Here is a 17,355-nt window from a genome sequence, read left to right as displayed (position 1 = left end):
CAGGGGAAGGGCAGCTTAACAAGGTTTACATAGCTTCCAATATCCACTCTTATCACAAGCCCTCTGCAGGAGCCAGCTGATCCCACTGGGAAATGACCTGCAACCTAAACCCTTGAGCCTAGCCTATTGCCTATATCTGCCTATTCCTGGAGGACATGAAGTCTGCAGTAGAATGGAGAAAAGTGACGGCACAGAATGCACAAAATTGAACCTAATAATCCATTACAAGGGTTTTGAACACCTTGAGACAAACGCAATGTAGTTTGTTATAACTGGTATTGCTACAGGAAGAACACAAAGCCACTAGATCAGATTTATACTCATCCTGCTATGACAGGTTTGCCGAGGTTTCAGTGATACTTGGTGATTGTGTGGAAAATATTAAATGTCTGAATCAAGGTAAGATTTAACAAGAATAATGATGCCTTTTCCACTGCATGATAAAGGCACTGCTCTGCTCAACAAAACTCTACTCAAATCACTATTTTTAGTTTTTCCATTAGCAAAAGTCATGGATAGTACCTGGTACTTTTTTGGGACCATCTCGGCCGAGATTCAGAATGAGCTGAGCTGATACTAGAAGGTGGAATCACAACACTGCAGATCACTGAATGGTTAGAGAAATCCAGGAGGACATCCTGCACAAACCACGAGAGGAGCCAAAGCAATTGTTTTATTCCCGGAACCTAGATTTTTAGAAATGGCCGTCCGCAAAACTACAGCGTACAATTCACGAGTTCAAGATAATGGCATGTTTCACACGGAACGCTATGGCATCAGCTGAGAATCTGAATGGGTACCATCTACAGTGGAAAACGAAAAAACAAAAGTACTGCTACCGAAAAAGTGACTTGAGTCGAGCCGAACCATGCAATGGACATGAGGCACAACAGTCCATTCAACTAGTAGCAGCTGTGAGGCTGTACTAAAGCACAGAGGTATTCATGCTAAATGCAAATGTCAGCATGCTAACATGCTCGCAGTGATAATTGACAGACGAAATGAACATGCAACATGTTGAAGTCTAGAAGTAAGAAAACCTCATTCAAAAATCCTCTTATCAAATTGCTGATAAGGAAAATAACTAAAAATTCAGTCGTGGTACAGAACATTAACCAACAGAATGTTGTGTGGTCCACTACAAATGTCTAGATATGAATGGTCATTTGAAAACATACAGTATATATTTCCATTCATTCAATATTTCTGATGAAAGGTTAAGGGATCACCAAAGTGCTTACAATTCAACCTAAAAGGGGACATGGATGTTTGTTCCTGTATTTCATGGCAATTTATCTAACTGGGCTGGCCAATAATTCAGTGTGATTATTGTCTTTCACTGGGACAGATCATGATGAAATCATATATCGAGATATTGTTACACACAATTACATCATCTTAATTGATAATAAGCACATATTAACTCACATTTTTCAGTATATCTGATGTGAAATATTTGAGTTTCTATTATGCACTAAAATTCTTAATTAAATGAGACAATCAGTATTTGGTATGTATTACATTCGCACAGGAGTAAACAAAAATAGGCTTTGCCATGTGGTTATTTCATGTGACCTATTTATGTATTGAATTACTAGAGAAAATGCGATACTGTGTTAAATAACGTTATCGAGATATGAAATTACTTAAATTGGGCTAAAAGATACTATCAATTACTGTAGCAGGGATAGTATCCAAAATGAGGAAAAGTAGAGGAAAAGTCAAGGGATCGACAAATTCAGAGGGATTCATCCTCTGGGAGACCATCAATGTCTGTACAAAAGTTCATTATAATCCATCCTACAGTTTAATCTTTCAGTCTGGTACCAAAGTGGGAGGCAGCGTGACAGACAGACTTTATGCCCTTAAGAGCCATGCTAACTAAGTGTCAGAATGACATGTGAATATCAGTATTTTGTCACCTATTACAAAAGTTGAGCATCGTCAATGAAGCTGTCCAAGTAAAGTCACAGCAGGGGTGTTTTCGAACATAACTATCATTCTAGTAATAATTTGTCAGGTGTTGCGTGTTTGTATAATGTTTAGATTTCTGTGCAACACCCAGACAAGAATATAGCACCTGGAACAGTTGTGGCTCCTCTCTTGCCAAGTTTCCACTAAGCCATTTTGTGATGCATGAGCTCCCTGAGCCTTGCATTGATTTATATTATGTGAGAACAATATGGATTCTCCTGAGGAGCAGCCTGGGCCCTTTCTCCTTACAGACTGCCTTCCAGGATAAGCGCAGGAGAGGCTGTGTGAGGAAGTGTTTTTCAATAGGGGAGACATTAATCACAACAAAATATCTGTCTTATTGTCAGGTTTCTTGGTGCCAAGTCTCTATTGTAATTAATATTCATTATGACAGAAACTCAAAGAATCCCCCTTTTCATCTTATTATTAATGTTCCCATCTGGAGCATCACTTCACTTTATCTTTCTAGTCTGCAAGGTTGCCGCGTCTTACTTACTTTGAGATGCACACAAACGCACACTTGCAAGCTCACACACACACATTATTTAGAACAAGCCTGAAGTCGCACACTGCAAACACCATTCAAAGATTGCACGTAACATCAGTTGAAACATTACTGATGAAATCAAAACACAAATATAGTGCAGAAAAATGGCAGATTCCATTTTTTTTTTTTTCAAATTTGCATCCAGAACAGTTTAATGCTGTTATTACTTCAGGCAATTGATGAGTGCGAAATAATGGCACCAGATATGGGGCTGCAAGTATCTCTCTGATGCAACTGCCAATTTATCATACATAATAACTGTGTGAAATTTGGATGACAGAGAGCAGCTCGCTATGCCTTTAATGTTTTAAACACACAAAACAGCCTCTATCTTTGGTATAACCACTTAAATTATGTAACCAACTGTGCAAAAGCTGCTCCCTCCTCAAAAACCTCCCTCTAATCTAGTAAATGTTGTCAAATCGGCTCTACAGCCACATCTTTGTGCAAATATTACTTGTAGCTTCTGTAGCATACAGTTACAGCAGTGCAACAGTGAATATGAACATGTGAAACATAACTTAACAGTCTGTGCCACAAACTGTGCCTACAATATAAAAAAACTAAACAAATGTGGAAATAAACTGGACAATGAGTCAAGCAATGTGTGACTCCCACATTCCCATTGGCTTTGGTGTGAGCTGCACAAAATGAAATAAAAACAAATGAAGACATCCTGGCCCACAAACTACAATAGTCTGTGCCCGTCAAAGCATTGTTTAAAAAATCCACCCATAAAAGTTACTGGGAGCATTCCAACAGACACATGGACGGCAAAAGCTAAATGTACTGGTCTTGTTGGAAACCAAGCATGTCTTTGCTGTGGAAATAAACATGTCAGAATCAATACATCCTTCTGTTCAGTCCAGAGGACGATCCTCTGAATGCTTGAGGAAAAAAACATGCAGCGTGCTCAGTAATGCTGCCCTGGTAATTGACTCATGCCCGAGATGAAAAGATTGCATTTTTTCATTGAGAGTCTCTTTCATTCTTTTGTGTTGAGGAATCACAGTTGGTGGGAACAAGTTAAGGCAGTGGAGGATGAAGCCGGCGCTTCGAGACAAGGATGAATAAACAAAGTCCAAACAACAAAACCAAAGAAGAAAGACATGTTGGGCAATGCTCAGATGTTTAAACAGTTTCCTCCGGGGCATGTGTCATTTCGAATACTGCTACAGTTACACTGCTCCTCTGTTTCATGCACTTGAGCACATTAAAGCCACAAATAGCTAGAGTCTGTGTTTAAACCCACTGACATTAGTTGAGTACTGAATTCAATGATTTTGTTGAATGAAAGCAAGTAGCGCACTAATGAAGCATGTTTTTTCTCAACTGAAACAAATCACTTCATGCTCTATGCTCAATGAAATTTTAAACTTTGCCTAAAATTACCCAAATGGTCATCACCTGCTCTTGACTCAGCAAAGCTTTTTTCATTTTTGGAAGGCAGCAGTAGGAGGGTTCCTAATATGGATGCACTATATGGACGAATACCTGCTTCACATGGCCGATGCCGATAAGATAACTAATAACCTATAAGATGATAATAATTTGAAACAAAAGCTCATAGCCTGTAGTGTATGCACACCGGGGGGAAAGAAAGGCTAAGATTTAGTAGGCAAATGTGGATAGTTCATATTGGATATTCCATAGCCTTACCTAACCAAACATCTCTATTATTGAACAAACAAAAATAAATACCAGTTCTGACTCTTCTAATGTTCCTTCATTTTTTTCTAGTAGAGTATGTCAAAAGACTTTAAAAACATGCTTTGGCTTTTCCAGAACATTTCGCCTAAGAATTCAAATATATATATATATATATATATATATATATAATCGTAAACCAACTTTAAAAGGTACAAACCTCCACCAACTGTATCAGAGTGTGTAGATGCTGCGCATTTTAAGTCAATGAAAGCAATTTGGCTTTGTATTATCAGCCGATAATTTATCAGCTATAATGTAATCGTCAGAATAATACATACAAATATGAATTTGGAATTTGGTTGCATTGTTGCTAGGTAGGCATATAAATGGGATTTCTTATGATCATATTAAATTTGCTGGTCAAACATCCTAATGGCCTCAGAGATGGTTATTAAGTTACTCTGAAAATCCATTAGTCCATTTATTCCAAAGGAGTCCCTACATGTAAGTCAGAGCTGCCGGCTACGGGCTGCTGGCCGTGGAGGTGAGACCCTGTCAGAGGTGCTTTTCCTCCCTGATTTATGAGAAGGCCATGGGATAAGCAGTGTATTTAGTTGGGCCGGCATGAGGGGGTGTTAGCCGGAATAAAACTGAGAGGGTAGAGCGCGAGTGTGTGGGAGAACTGTAGGGCTGAAGGTGTGTAGTTCAAACAAAGGGTAATGTTTACTTTGAGTGTTGAGACCCTCGCTGTTTGCTTTGCCCCAAACCTGCCCCCCTCCATCCCATCACCTTTCCTTCAGATACAGAAATAGACTGAGTGGAGCTGGGACACCCATAGGTGTAGCTTTACTCGCGCTGCCTGCAGCTGACTTCAAAATAACAGTCAGAAAAATATGAACCCAGTGATGCATTCAGTCAGCGAGAGGCAGAAGCAGAAAAGTATTCAGCGGTGTTTTCCTGACAGTCTGGTTTGGTGCAACATTTGAACAGTTGAGGTTTCGCATTAGAGACAAAACTTCTTTTTCTTCACAAAAGCATTTTCTGATGAAATCATTCATTTTTATGACCTCGTTGAGGCAGACGAAGAAGGTTGCTGGGTTCAAATCCATAAAAAGGTGTTCTTGGGATCAGAGCGTTTGTCGTATTGCGTATAATTACAAAGAAACAAGTATTGTAATTATCTATCTTAGAACCACACTTACACTATACTTAGGGTTGTGGTTTGCGCAGGACGGGGTTAAGGTCAGGATCATTATTTTAGGTAAAAAACAGCAGGGAGACTGTATGACTGAACTGTATGAAAGTGACGGTAACACCTCTTTTATCTACTTGATGTAAAACACCCATAGGATGACATGATGTGCAACACATTTGTTGTAAAGCAAAGTAATGTGCCTGGAAAAATGTCTCATTCCTCCATCTTGATTTGGGATCAGGGAAACTACAGCAAGAAAATTCTTTCCAACATTAAAGAAAAGGGAAAATGTTATGTCCAATGTTCCTGTAAACTGCATTATCCAGATCCCCTCCAGACCGACAAATAAAAAGACTCTGCTTTATGCTGATTTGGTTTTTCCCACAAATCACAAACTTCAATTACCTTGGTAAACGTTCTTTAACTGACCTCTCTTTAGTGACTTCTCAATTGGCTTCCAAACTAGTCTTGATGTCACAAAATCAAGCTTGTTGGTACACATCTAAAATGTCCCATAGTGTAAAATGTGAGATTTCCATGTCTTTTTTATTACAAAGCAGGTCGCTATAAAAATACTGTGAATACTCTGGAGAGAAATACACACAGCCTATATTCATAAACTGTGCCTTTAAATGAGCCGTCAGAACTTCTGTACCGTTGTGATGTGACAACTATACTAAACTATAATATATATTCCGTTACAGTCATTACCCGGCTGCACTGACGAATCAAGACCTGGAAATGCTGACCAATCAGATCGGAGGGGGGCTTAAAGAGACAGTTGCTAAAACATGTTTCAGCCCGAGGGTAAATACAGGTACATTCAGACAGGCCGTATGATACAAACAATGTGTATTTTGAACATTAAAGCATGTAAACATGTTCCAGTAGAAACCCCAAATAAAAGAATGCACCTGAAAATGAGCACGGCGAAAAGCTCACAATCAAGGTAATAATACGCAAAACACATTTTTCGATGGAGAGGGCAATTTAAATTAGCACAATTATAACAAAAATGTACCCACATGCAGCCATAATGCTGCTAAATGTGCTTGAACCAAAATCAAAACGGCTAGATCTTTTTTTTATGGAGTATATGCACATCACATCACATTTATAATAACATACTGAATGTGTCTACATCTAGCGCTATATATGGTATGCACTAATGAGAGGAAGTGAGAACGAGGTTGTGGAAAGGACAGGAACTATGGCTGGTTGTTGCAACATTATCACAGCACACTGTGAAAATGTCTTGGATTTTTTTGAAAATGTGCCGGGCAGCAGACCGGCCAGCCTCATAAAAAAATAAAAAACGGTTTTGATGAAATGCAGACGTCAACATGAACACAAAATTTAGCATCTCTCCCCCCTCTTGCCCAGATCCCCTTCAGTAAATGAAGGGACACACTGTTGGCTGTCCAGCAAGCCTCTAAAGTTGTGAATAAAAATATCAACTGCTTCCATTCGGGATATTTACACTCATCCTTCACACACTCTAAATGTTTAGGAATCATGACCACTGACTGATCCTGTGCTTTCAGAAACTGTGATCACAACTTCAAAACCCCGGGTCCCTCCCTGCTTGAGTCCACCAACCATGAAGCCTCAGATTAATCTGAGGCCAGAGGGAAAATGCACAAGAACATGCAAGCTGAGTTTAAAGAGAGCAAATCATGTTAACATGCTGAAAGACTATTTATGCGTTTCCCTTATTTATACCCAGGAGTGCACAGGACTTGCTTTTCATTACTTACTTCTATTGATTGTCTATCACTGAAACAAATCGTTGTATTTGAAAACCCAAGAAATTCCGTTTACTGATGAGGGAGCACTGCTCAGCCTGTGAAAACTGTTGTATATTGTCCTGGAGGGAGTTTTCCAAAGTTTGAAAAAAAGAAATTCTAATGATGCAATCAAATGAAAGATTTTTTGCGTTGTTAGTGTTAGTTTAGTGTTTTTAAAGTTTAACCCATATGAGGGACTAAAAGTTGCGATATCTTGACCTCTGCTGCAAATATGATGATGATTATTCTTTATTAATGTTTCTCGTGAGTCCCCCAACTTTGTAGAAGTGCAATGGTAACTGACTGGAGTGCCTCTTAGTTTATATTGGGGCTGCAACTAACGATTATTTTTGTAATTGAATAACATGCTGATCGCTAAATAGTTGGTCAACAAAACAATTAACTTTAACTAAAAATCAGCAAATTCTCACATTTGAAAATGTAGAATTATCAAAATGTTGGCATTTTTCCAGTAGTCAGTTTTCAAACTGGATCAATCGTTTAATCATGAATCGCAGCTCTAATTAATTCTTCTCATTTTCTGCAAAATGAATTCCCTAATTTGTGCATTGATTAATCACTTCATTCTACACATTTTAATAAAAAACAGCACTGAACTCTTGTCTATTCAACCAAATTTTGCACTTTGCACTGTGACAAAAATAGTCACTAAACTGGTTTCTCCTCCGGGGGTTAATAAAGTTATCCAATACAACCTTACTACGTATATATTATGTACCCTTTTAATTTCCAGTAGAACAAAAGTGGAAATTACAGAAGCAAATGGTGAAAATGGTGATCCTATTATGGACAATATTATGCTCAGCTTATTCAGTCCAAAAGAATAATGTACTGCTTCAGTGTTTTATTCTACAACTGTCTCATTGTATAAACACTGATATATAATGAATGTGTATTTGGGCTGTTTGACTAAATCACGCCAACACGTGCAAGATGTTTGTATCTGCTTCTTCAATTGCTGATGCAATTATAGTGTGTGCTTTTCAACAAAACTCACAGGGACAATGATGAGCCTGGAGCTTGCAGAGTAAAGAGCAGGCAGACTCACCTTGCTCCATTTATAAAACATTTTCTCAGGCTCAAACTATCTGAATAAATAATGGTGATTCCCTGTGATTTTGATCATCGACCAAGCATCTGGTGCTGTGCCTTTCCTTTAGCATGTGTGGCCTTAATAGACTATGACTCACAGACCTCCGGACCACCTCCAGAAGAAAAACACTTATTACAGTAATTAAGTGAATCATAGAGTAATACTAAGAGAGTGCAGAGAGAGGCTGACATGACACGCTCTAAGTGTCAGAGGTCTAATGATTACCACACTGAATTATTAAGCATAACTTGTAAGCGTTTCCCATCAGGAGTCAAAGTGACAAGAAATTAATTTGTACCTTTCAAGAGATTTTTCACAACTTTTTGGCATGTGTCCTCCACTGTTAATGACTTCTTGGCCTCATGCAGCATATTTTATATACAGAAAGGGTGGCACTTAGTCCAGCTGTATACCTTATATTTATACAACCAGAGCTAACTGACATGACACTCTCCCCTCAGCACACAGCAATTACATTCATTGGTGGTTGCTTTAACCAGATACAGTACCGACTATAAAGATGGCAACATAGCAATTACAGCACAAGTGTGATATTTTTAGTTGTTTCCTGTCAAACTGAGGTATAAAGTGAATGGTTCTCTGTGTAAGCTGTGTAGCAGGCATTAACTACTAAAGCTCAGAAATGTGATGTTCGGCGGGCTGGAACTGACTCATTTTAATGCTGTGAGACAGCATAATCACTTTATGTGAACATTTCACTCATACAGATGTATCAAGTGTTTGATGGGCTCATCACTGCACATGCTGTAGTTCAATCAGACTGGGGAAGGGGAAGCCAGAGCAGAGAATATATGATCTCAACGATTTTCATATTGAAGGAAAAATGAGTGCATATTTGGGGCAAAACTTTCTGGCAGATCACTGAAAACCCAAACATTCAATCAATCAGAAATAAGTCAACTGATCAGGTGAACTGCATAACAAAATTCTGAAAGTTTTCATAGCAGATAATGAAAGTTGTAATCACAAGAGTGGATCAGTTGTAATATATCCAGCTGCTGAATGTAGGGCTGCAACTAAAGATTATTTTCAATAACCATTTACAGTATCTGCAGAAACTTTTCGCGATTAAGTGATTCATCAATTTGGCTATATTAAAACGTGAAAAATGTTTTATTTTGCAGAGACCAAGTTGATGTCTTTAATATCTTGCTAAGTCCTCATCAATATAAAACAATATGTAACAATACACACAGAGACCGCTCACTTTGTACATATGAAAAGTTTTTCTGATCGTTGTGTTCATAAATGTTGATTGATATGTCAGAAAACTGGCCAATGGAAGTGCATGAAACATGTAATAAGAACATTGTGCTAAAAAGAACTGAAGTAGAGCTACAATAATTAGTTGATTAATCTTTTTATTAACAGGAAAAACAATTATCTGCAACTATTTTGTTGATTGCTTAGGAGGGAAATTCTCTGATTCCAGCTACTCAAATTAGAATTTATTTAGTCTTCCATAAAATAAAAACGGAATATGTTTGGGTTTGCTGGTGGTCAGACAATGGGCTTTCTTAGTATTTTCTGACATTTTATAGACCAAATGATTAATGGAGAAAATAATTGGTAGATTAATAGATAATAAAAAATAATCTTTAGTTGCAGCCCACATGCCTGTATGATGGATGGTGTAATGATTCATAACAAAAAGAGCCATGAACAACCAGTGTTTGCCATTAATCAACTGTATAAGCTATTAAAGTCTGCAATAGATGTATATGTGGAGTTCAGTGGGGGTAATGAAATACTGCAGAGGGTCATATGTTGTTTCCCATGCCTCTGTCCATTGAGGAAGTCTCAAATTCATCAGTGAAGTCATCCCTCTTTCTATCCAGAATGCCTTGGCCAGAACCCATCAAATAAATAACTAGAGTTTTTTTTTTCATTTGGTTTCCTTGATGTATTGGGTTGGATTTTTCCATTACTAAGCAGAATAAGAGCATTTCCTTTCACTTCCAGCAGTCTCTAAAGCTGGCGCTCACCATCAGGAATGTAAACACACACAGTCCGTAAACAAGGCTCTCTCTGAACCCCAACCCCCCTCCGACAACGCTGACCACTGCAGACCAGCCTAATGACGTCCCTCGCTGACCCCCCCAAACTCTCAAAGAGAGACGCAGCTCCATTATTCAGCTGAGAGGTCACAGGGGGGAGCGGGGAAGAGGACGAAAGGAGAGGAAGGATGGTGGCGTGTCAGCCTAAAAAAGTACAGAAAATGAGATGACAGTCCCACTGAAAACTTCTCCTGAGTCACAGTATCCCCAATCAGTGCGTAATGGAACAGAAAAACAAATGTGGGCTCTATGGTGGTGGTGTGTGTGTGTGTGTGTGTGTGTGTGTGTGTGTGGGGGGGGGGGGGGGGGGGGGTTAGAGGATTAATGATCTAAGAGCCGCTGCAGCTGGCTGAGGGACGGCACTGAGGCTCCCGAGCGAGCCATCAGCACTTGTAAAGGGGGCTCTGGAGGTGAGTTTAAGACTGGGGGGTCAGAGTGCCGTCAACACTGACTCCATCCTCCCCCGAAACCAACAGGGATGTTGTCAGCACAGTGCCGCATCTGCACAGAGGACAAAGGCCATTGACAGGGTGAGAGTGGAAGAGAGGAAGAGATGGGAGCAGGAGAGAGTTTTCTAATTTTAACCACAATGCCTCAGTTGAGAGAAGCATCACAGGACTCATTTGGAACATATTGTTCAGATTAAAGCCTTGATAAATAAACAAGCTCCAAATAAGCTCTGCACTCCTTACTCCGGAGTGTGAGGGTTTGAATGTTTTTTAGCCACTGGACACTGTTGTTGCATACAAAGCAGTTGGTCTGCTCTTCTCAGGAAAAGTTTGGGTGAGTTAAACTACTTTTCCTCTGTTGTACAGAAAATATACAGCTTTTGAGGTGACAAATAATGGTCACAGGGGCCTTGCAATGTGCTGATAAGGTGATTATCTGCTTGAGGAAGGGAGAAAAGGTACCATGACAGAGGAATCACAACAGCTGATGGCATCCCCTGGGGAGCAACATGGTGCGGTGTCCACAGGTCGAGGCTTTGTTTGGCAAAACATTCGTACTGCATTACAAAATTAGTAAAACACAGTGACAGTTCAAGTTCAGTGTGTGCATGCAGATGATGAAAGGCAATAGAATATGATGCAAACTGAAGGAGAAGCAAAAATGATCATATTCTGACCACAAACGCAAACACATGCAGACACCACACACATATACAAGGCGATTTTAAATCAAGGTTTCAGAAAACATTATATTATAAATATTCTGTGTGTTAAATAGGGCTACAGGGCGGTGTAGTGGTTAGCAGAGTTAGAGTTTGCATGTTCTCCCCGTGTCGGCGTGGGTTTCCTCCGGGTACTCCGGTTTCCTCCCACAGTCCAAAGACATGCACGTGTTAGGTTAATTGATGAGTCTAAAATTGCCCGTAGGTGTGAATGGTTGTACGTCTCTATGTGTGCCCTGTGATAGACTGGCGTCCTGTCCAGGGTGTACCCTGCCTCACACCCGATGTCAGCTGGGATCGGCTCCAGCACCCCCGCGACCCCGACCCCGGGATAAAGCGGTTGAAGATGAATGAATGAATGTGTGTTAAATATAAAGCTAAAGCCAGCAGCCGCAGTTAGCTTAGCTTTGCATCAAGACTGGAAATGGGGAAACCGCTAGGCTGACTTTCAAATGGTAACAAAATGCATCAACTGTCATGTCAGTAATAAGTCGTTATAAATTATGTTTAATTTGTACTTAATAAGTGCAAAAATTGCAATTAATACCGTAGTTTTATAGGGCGTTGTGTGTTTATTATTATTTCTTGACTTTGAGTAGTTGCCAGGCAAACAGCCGAGACTCCATGAGGTTTGATCAACAACAAGGTATAATGTGTTAAATAAGCCCCTTTCACATATGCACCTTACTCACTGGGGCTGACAATGGGAAAGTCAGAACAAGTCGTACCGGACATCAAACAGTGTTTACCCTGCCAGCTCCCTAGTACAAACACTGTTTAATCTCTGAGTGAGCCCATGTGTGAATACAGCTCATTCTCCCTAGTTTCACCCATGGAGCCAGGCGCACGTTGAGGACATGTATATCATGCTGCGACCAACAGGGAAGCAAAACAAACCTCTGACAGTGAAGAAGAAGGGTTATTTACAGCAAGATGGCAACACGAATGTCAAACTGGAGAGACAATGAGATTCTGGAACTTCCTTCAGTAAGGACCGTTGCCAAAATCATTTGAAATTTTAATCAGGCTCGTACCATTTGAAGGGACGTGCATCAGCAACTGTAAAACAGCCAATAGGAACACCCTTTCTCTGAAACAGGTTTGCTAAAGCCTGAGCTTAGAGGAGGTGCAGAAGTATAGTTTTCTCTCAGACCACTTGAATGTCAATATGATGAAAGATTATTATGGATTTTTGCCCAATGACAAAAAAAAGCTGCCTACCCTAGCTTTAACAAAGAAAGACATTCGAGAAAATATGCATCCCATTAGAAAAAAACTAACAAAATAGAAGGGAAAATAGATTGATTAAATGCTAATCATTTGTCGAGTAAACTTATTGAGATTCTCATTCAGAGACCTTTAGCCGGGAAGTGACATTTCTCCGGGCCAGAATCTTTGACACACTGTTACAGAGGAAAACGTCTTCGTTTTACATTCCAGCAGCGAGGATGAAAGTGATCAACTGTCCAGAACAAAGTCCCACTGACTCGCCTCGGGTCATAGTGTGAACCAGACAGCTTTGGCTTTGCATGTGCCTGTAAACATGGTCTTCACTGTATGAAGCTACTGACTGCCCGCCCTGAAACCAAACTAAAAATGATGTATCAAGCTGCACTTTGCCCACACTGAAACCAGGGGATTAGAAAAAATAATAATTGGCACAATAAACCTCTACCATTCCCTGTTTTTAAAGGATTACCAGTCTTTAATGGAGTCTCATTTTGGGAAGTTAAAGCACTTCTGTCTGCTAAGTGCAATCATTAATATCCAGTCTAAAATCACTCATCGCAGTCATACACATTCACTTGTCCTTACAACACACCCACGATCAAAGTCATTTTCAGGATTCATACTGCATTGCTCTTGGACAAAATTGTTATCAAGTGTTTTCACCACTCAAGTAATACCAAGATAATAATCTCTCTGCTCTCTTGGCTGCTCTGTAACAACATGTACAGTGTTACTGGAGCACCACTTGTCAGGCAGATGCTTTCTGAGTGTGTCTGCAGAGTGTTAAAGTGAAGCTGGATTGATCCCCTCTACCCACTCATCAGCGAGTGACCGAGGCCTACCCCGAGGCTCAACCTGCCTCAGACACTCTGATCATAATGAGAACACATCTCTCTGACACGGCATGCCTGCTGCAGAGAGAGAGAGGAGACAGACCAAGAGAGTACATTTTGTTTTGGGTACAGGACATTCATAGGTTAGGAGCTCATCTGCTTTAATTGGGTTTACATTATGAGAAGTAGCGGATAGGATAAATTAGAGGCTGACTGTCACTTTAGTTGAGCGATCCAAACCGCAATGTCCTGATCCGCAAAGTCCTGATCCGCAAAGTCCTCAACTTCTCAAAGTCACAGAGCACCCTGATGAGGGCGGGAGAAGCCTTTTTTTCCTAGCTGACCTGAATACATCTTCCATTCACTGGCTGTTAAAAATTACTTTGCCAAAAATTGTGCTCCGGTACCTTGGCAGGGAAATAGGGACTTTTGCGTCTGCTTGTTTTAAGGCACATCCAGTCTCTGAGGGGATAAGTGTAACGGCTCAACAAATACCACTGCAGGAGCTTGTCAGGACTCAGGGGCAGCGCAGAAATCACGCAGCCCGAGAAACAAGAGTGAAGGTGATGAAAGAGGTGCAGCAAAGTAGTGTCAAAATGTTAAAGTGAGATGACTGGCCATGTTCATAGAAGAAAGTGCTGCAGTCTCTGTCTGCCTGTCTGTCTGTCTTTTTTTTTCCTTCACCTCCTTCTTTCTACTAACATTCAGCAAACATTCAGAGAAGTTCAAAGCCATGGGCAGAAATTAAAAAAAACATTTAAATGGTTCTTTTATGTGGGTTCACATACAGTTTCAAAGAACTGTCCAAGTGACCACAGACACAGCCCATACACTCTCTCACTGTCCCAATTAGACGTATGCACACACATTCGCTGACACTTCCATGCATACACAGACTTGCAACACATCCAGCCTTCTGTCAAGTAACAAAAGCGGGGCCGGACAGGACCGGGGGAAAGTGACGGAGAGGATAGGGGGAGCTGTCTTTTTTTCTTGCAAAAATATATTCTTGCACATGGTCTGACAGCAAGCTTTCTGACACAGTGGGTGTAATGCAGTCGTTGCTTATGGCCGACAGAGAAAAAAGTCACAGCTACTTCATTAAGTGCAAAGGAAAGGAAGCAAAGACAAAGCAAACAAAGCAAGAGTTGGGTGAAAAAGGAAAGGGGTGAGTGAGTGTTGGGGGTGGGCACCTCGCTCATAGTGGAGACTCAGGCAGCATCTCTAGGTAAGCCTCCCCATCACTTGGGCCTCATATTGCCAAGACTGCTCGGTTCCCACAGTGTGCACGGGCCTGGATCTGGCCTTCTCCCCGCTCAGGCAGCCCCGAGTCTTTAGACCCCCGGGCCCTGGAGCAGAGGTTACACCAACATAGCCAGCCACAGCAGCATGTCAGCCCCACACCAACCGTTGCCTTGGTGCCGCTGCATTAACGAAGAGCGCCTGACTCTGTTCGAAGGAAAGTGATTTGCCATGACGTCTATGGCTCCCCTCTTTCCTTTCCTTCTCTTTCCCTCGCTTGTTGCTGCTCGCTCACTAAGAAACCTCCACTCTCACTGTCTGTCTCTGCACCCTTAATCTCTCCTGTTTCCCCGGTCTCATTTTTCCCTTCTTTGTCATTCTCTCCACTACATCCTCAAATCTTCCCTCACTCATTCCACTGCTCTTTCGCTCCCCTTTTCTTCCTAGAGTAATGACTGAAACACAGTGCCACGATTAGACTGACATTGACGAAAGACAAAGACTCTTGTCGGCAACATCTGCGTTGAATAAATATTGAGATGACAAATTATGCATTTTTTTGTTATTGTTCATCTCTCCCTTTCTACAGTATTCAAAATTGTTTCCAGCTTGCAGACTTGTCAGTGCCACAGAGTTGCCACCAACATCAAACACAATATTTATTTTCAGTTAAGCACAAAAATATGCTCACAAATAACTCCAGAACCAAACACAGATAATATATCTCTGCAGAGCTGCTCGCCTCTTGCTGATAAACAGGAACTGGAGGAGAGGCCAGCTACCAAGTGGTCGTCAACGGCATTTCACTCGGTGACCAACAAACAGGTGCATGCCATTACAGACTGACACTCCTACAGCAGCATTCCACACTACAAGGAAGTGTGTAATCGATGTTGTGGAAAATAAAGTGAGAAAAAAGTAGTTCTAATTGCAAAATGTAAATATTGAGTTTTCCCACAAGTGGGGGCAGACCACCCAGGATGCAAAATAGTCACCCACCCCCTTTCTCTTTTTGCCTTGTCGACCGCCCGAGAGATTTCTTTTTGTGTGTGCGAAACATCACCGACCACAATCAACACTCACTAAGAAACCATGATGTGTCTTTGCATGCAAATACTTCTGGCAGTCCCGGCTTGGCATTTGTATTGTGGGAAAATTAAGTGATGAAAACCCGGAGGAGAAAGGCTGAGTGGATCAGAAATTGAGTGTGCAGCTAACACTGTGTCTTTCTTGTTCCTGTAAGGTGGCAGAGTTTTGGATTCAGGCTTTCCCTGTCTGGTCTGAATAATTTCTCACAAGACAGGAGAGCAAGAGGGCAGCCAGCTGGGCAGGTCGGCACTGTAGCTGCAGTGTCTGACAGACAGAGACTCCTCCATGTGTGTGTTACAGGCCGGTGTCAAATACTTGTCTGGACTGTGACAAATGCCTCCTGGTAGTCTCACTACAATTACCTGCAGGATTAGCTATGAAACATAACTATTCACACTGCTGATGCTGTTTGAAGATCAAAGACAACTGTTGTCTGACAGAAGAAAACTAAGTGAAATTAACGAAGTAATTTAAGCCTGATATTATTTGCCCTTCTTCAAGTCTGCATAAACACAAGCAATACTGGCACAACAAAAAAAAGCAATAAGTGGGTCATTAATGAATCTCTCATCTCCAAAAACTTCAACCCTTGAAATTTCCACATACTCTACACTCAAGTGATCAAATGTCATTATTAACCAGTTTTCCAAACGCATCTAAAAAAACATATCAATTAGGCACCAAGCACTCTGATAAAACAGCAAATTACCAACCATCAGCAGTAAAAAATGAAGCTATTTCTGACGTGAAAACTTACCTTGAGTGGTTTTACTTCCTGAAGCTGACTGTTGGACAAAGGCGACCAAGCAGAAACCTACAAATCCAAGGCTTGCGCGAAGCAAAGCGTGCATATACATGTTAACTTTCACTGTAGTTGAACACGAGCACTTTCTGAGATCTACGATGCGCAAGAGCACATACGAGTGTGTGTGTGTGTGTGTGTGTTTGTGCGTGTGTTATGTGTGTGTGTGAGTGTGGTATAAAGGTCTCTTGTTATTCCCTCTGAGCACCCGCTGATAGGATACAGTGCGATCCTTTTTCCCTCTTTACGCCTGCTTATTTGAGTTTCAAGTGATCGGGGTTGAGGACAGCCCGACAGCGCGGAGCGGAGGAAGGCTTTTCTGTTATCATGTTTCGAGCCAGACCAATGTCAATTTAAGAAAGGGGGAGAGAGAGAGAGAGAGAGGGAGAGAGAGAGAGAGAGAGAGAGAGAGAGAGAGAGAGAGATGGAGTAGAGCGGCGGGGTCTGAAGGGGGAGGAGAGAAGAAGCGTCCGCGCTGCGCTCCGGACTCCTCCGCTGCTCCTTCTCTTCTCTGGCTGGCCCTCACTCTGCTTTTTCCCCCTGTTCTGCAGGGATTTACACACAGGTGCTATTCGAACCGAAGGTGGACCACGTGCTTCTGCTCGTGCGGTTACCTGGCCGGTGCCACCTGTGCAAAAAAAAA

The 17,355-nt window shown here is 41.2% G+C and overlaps 1 protein-coding gene across 2 annotated transcripts in view; it reads right to left on the bottom strand.

The window, feature by feature from the left end:
* Positions 1 to 16,996, bottom strand: part of scube3 (signal peptide, CUB domain, EGF-like 3) — an 83,960-nt gene extending 66,964 nt beyond the window's left edge. For both annotated transcript variants that reach the window (XM_083920065.1, XM_083920066.1), the window contains exon 1: positions 16,668 to 16,996. In XM_083920065.1, coding sequence (XP_083776191.1) covers positions 16,668 to 16,767 — 100 coding nt within the window. In that variant the 5' untranslated portion in view covers positions 16,768 to 16,996. The remainder of the gene's footprint in view (positions 1 to 16,667) is intronic.
* Between the last annotated feature and the right edge of the window lie 359 nt (positions 16,997 to 17,355).

Source organism: Echiichthys vipera (genome assembly GCF_963691815.1).
Source record: "Echiichthys vipera genome assembly, chromosome: 9".
In the NCBI taxonomy this organism is placed as follows: Eukaryota; Metazoa; Chordata; class Actinopteri; order Perciformes; family Trachinidae; genus Echiichthys; species Echiichthys vipera.
Note: the sequence above shows the minus strand (reverse complement) of the source record. Positions and strands in the feature narration are given on the sequence as shown.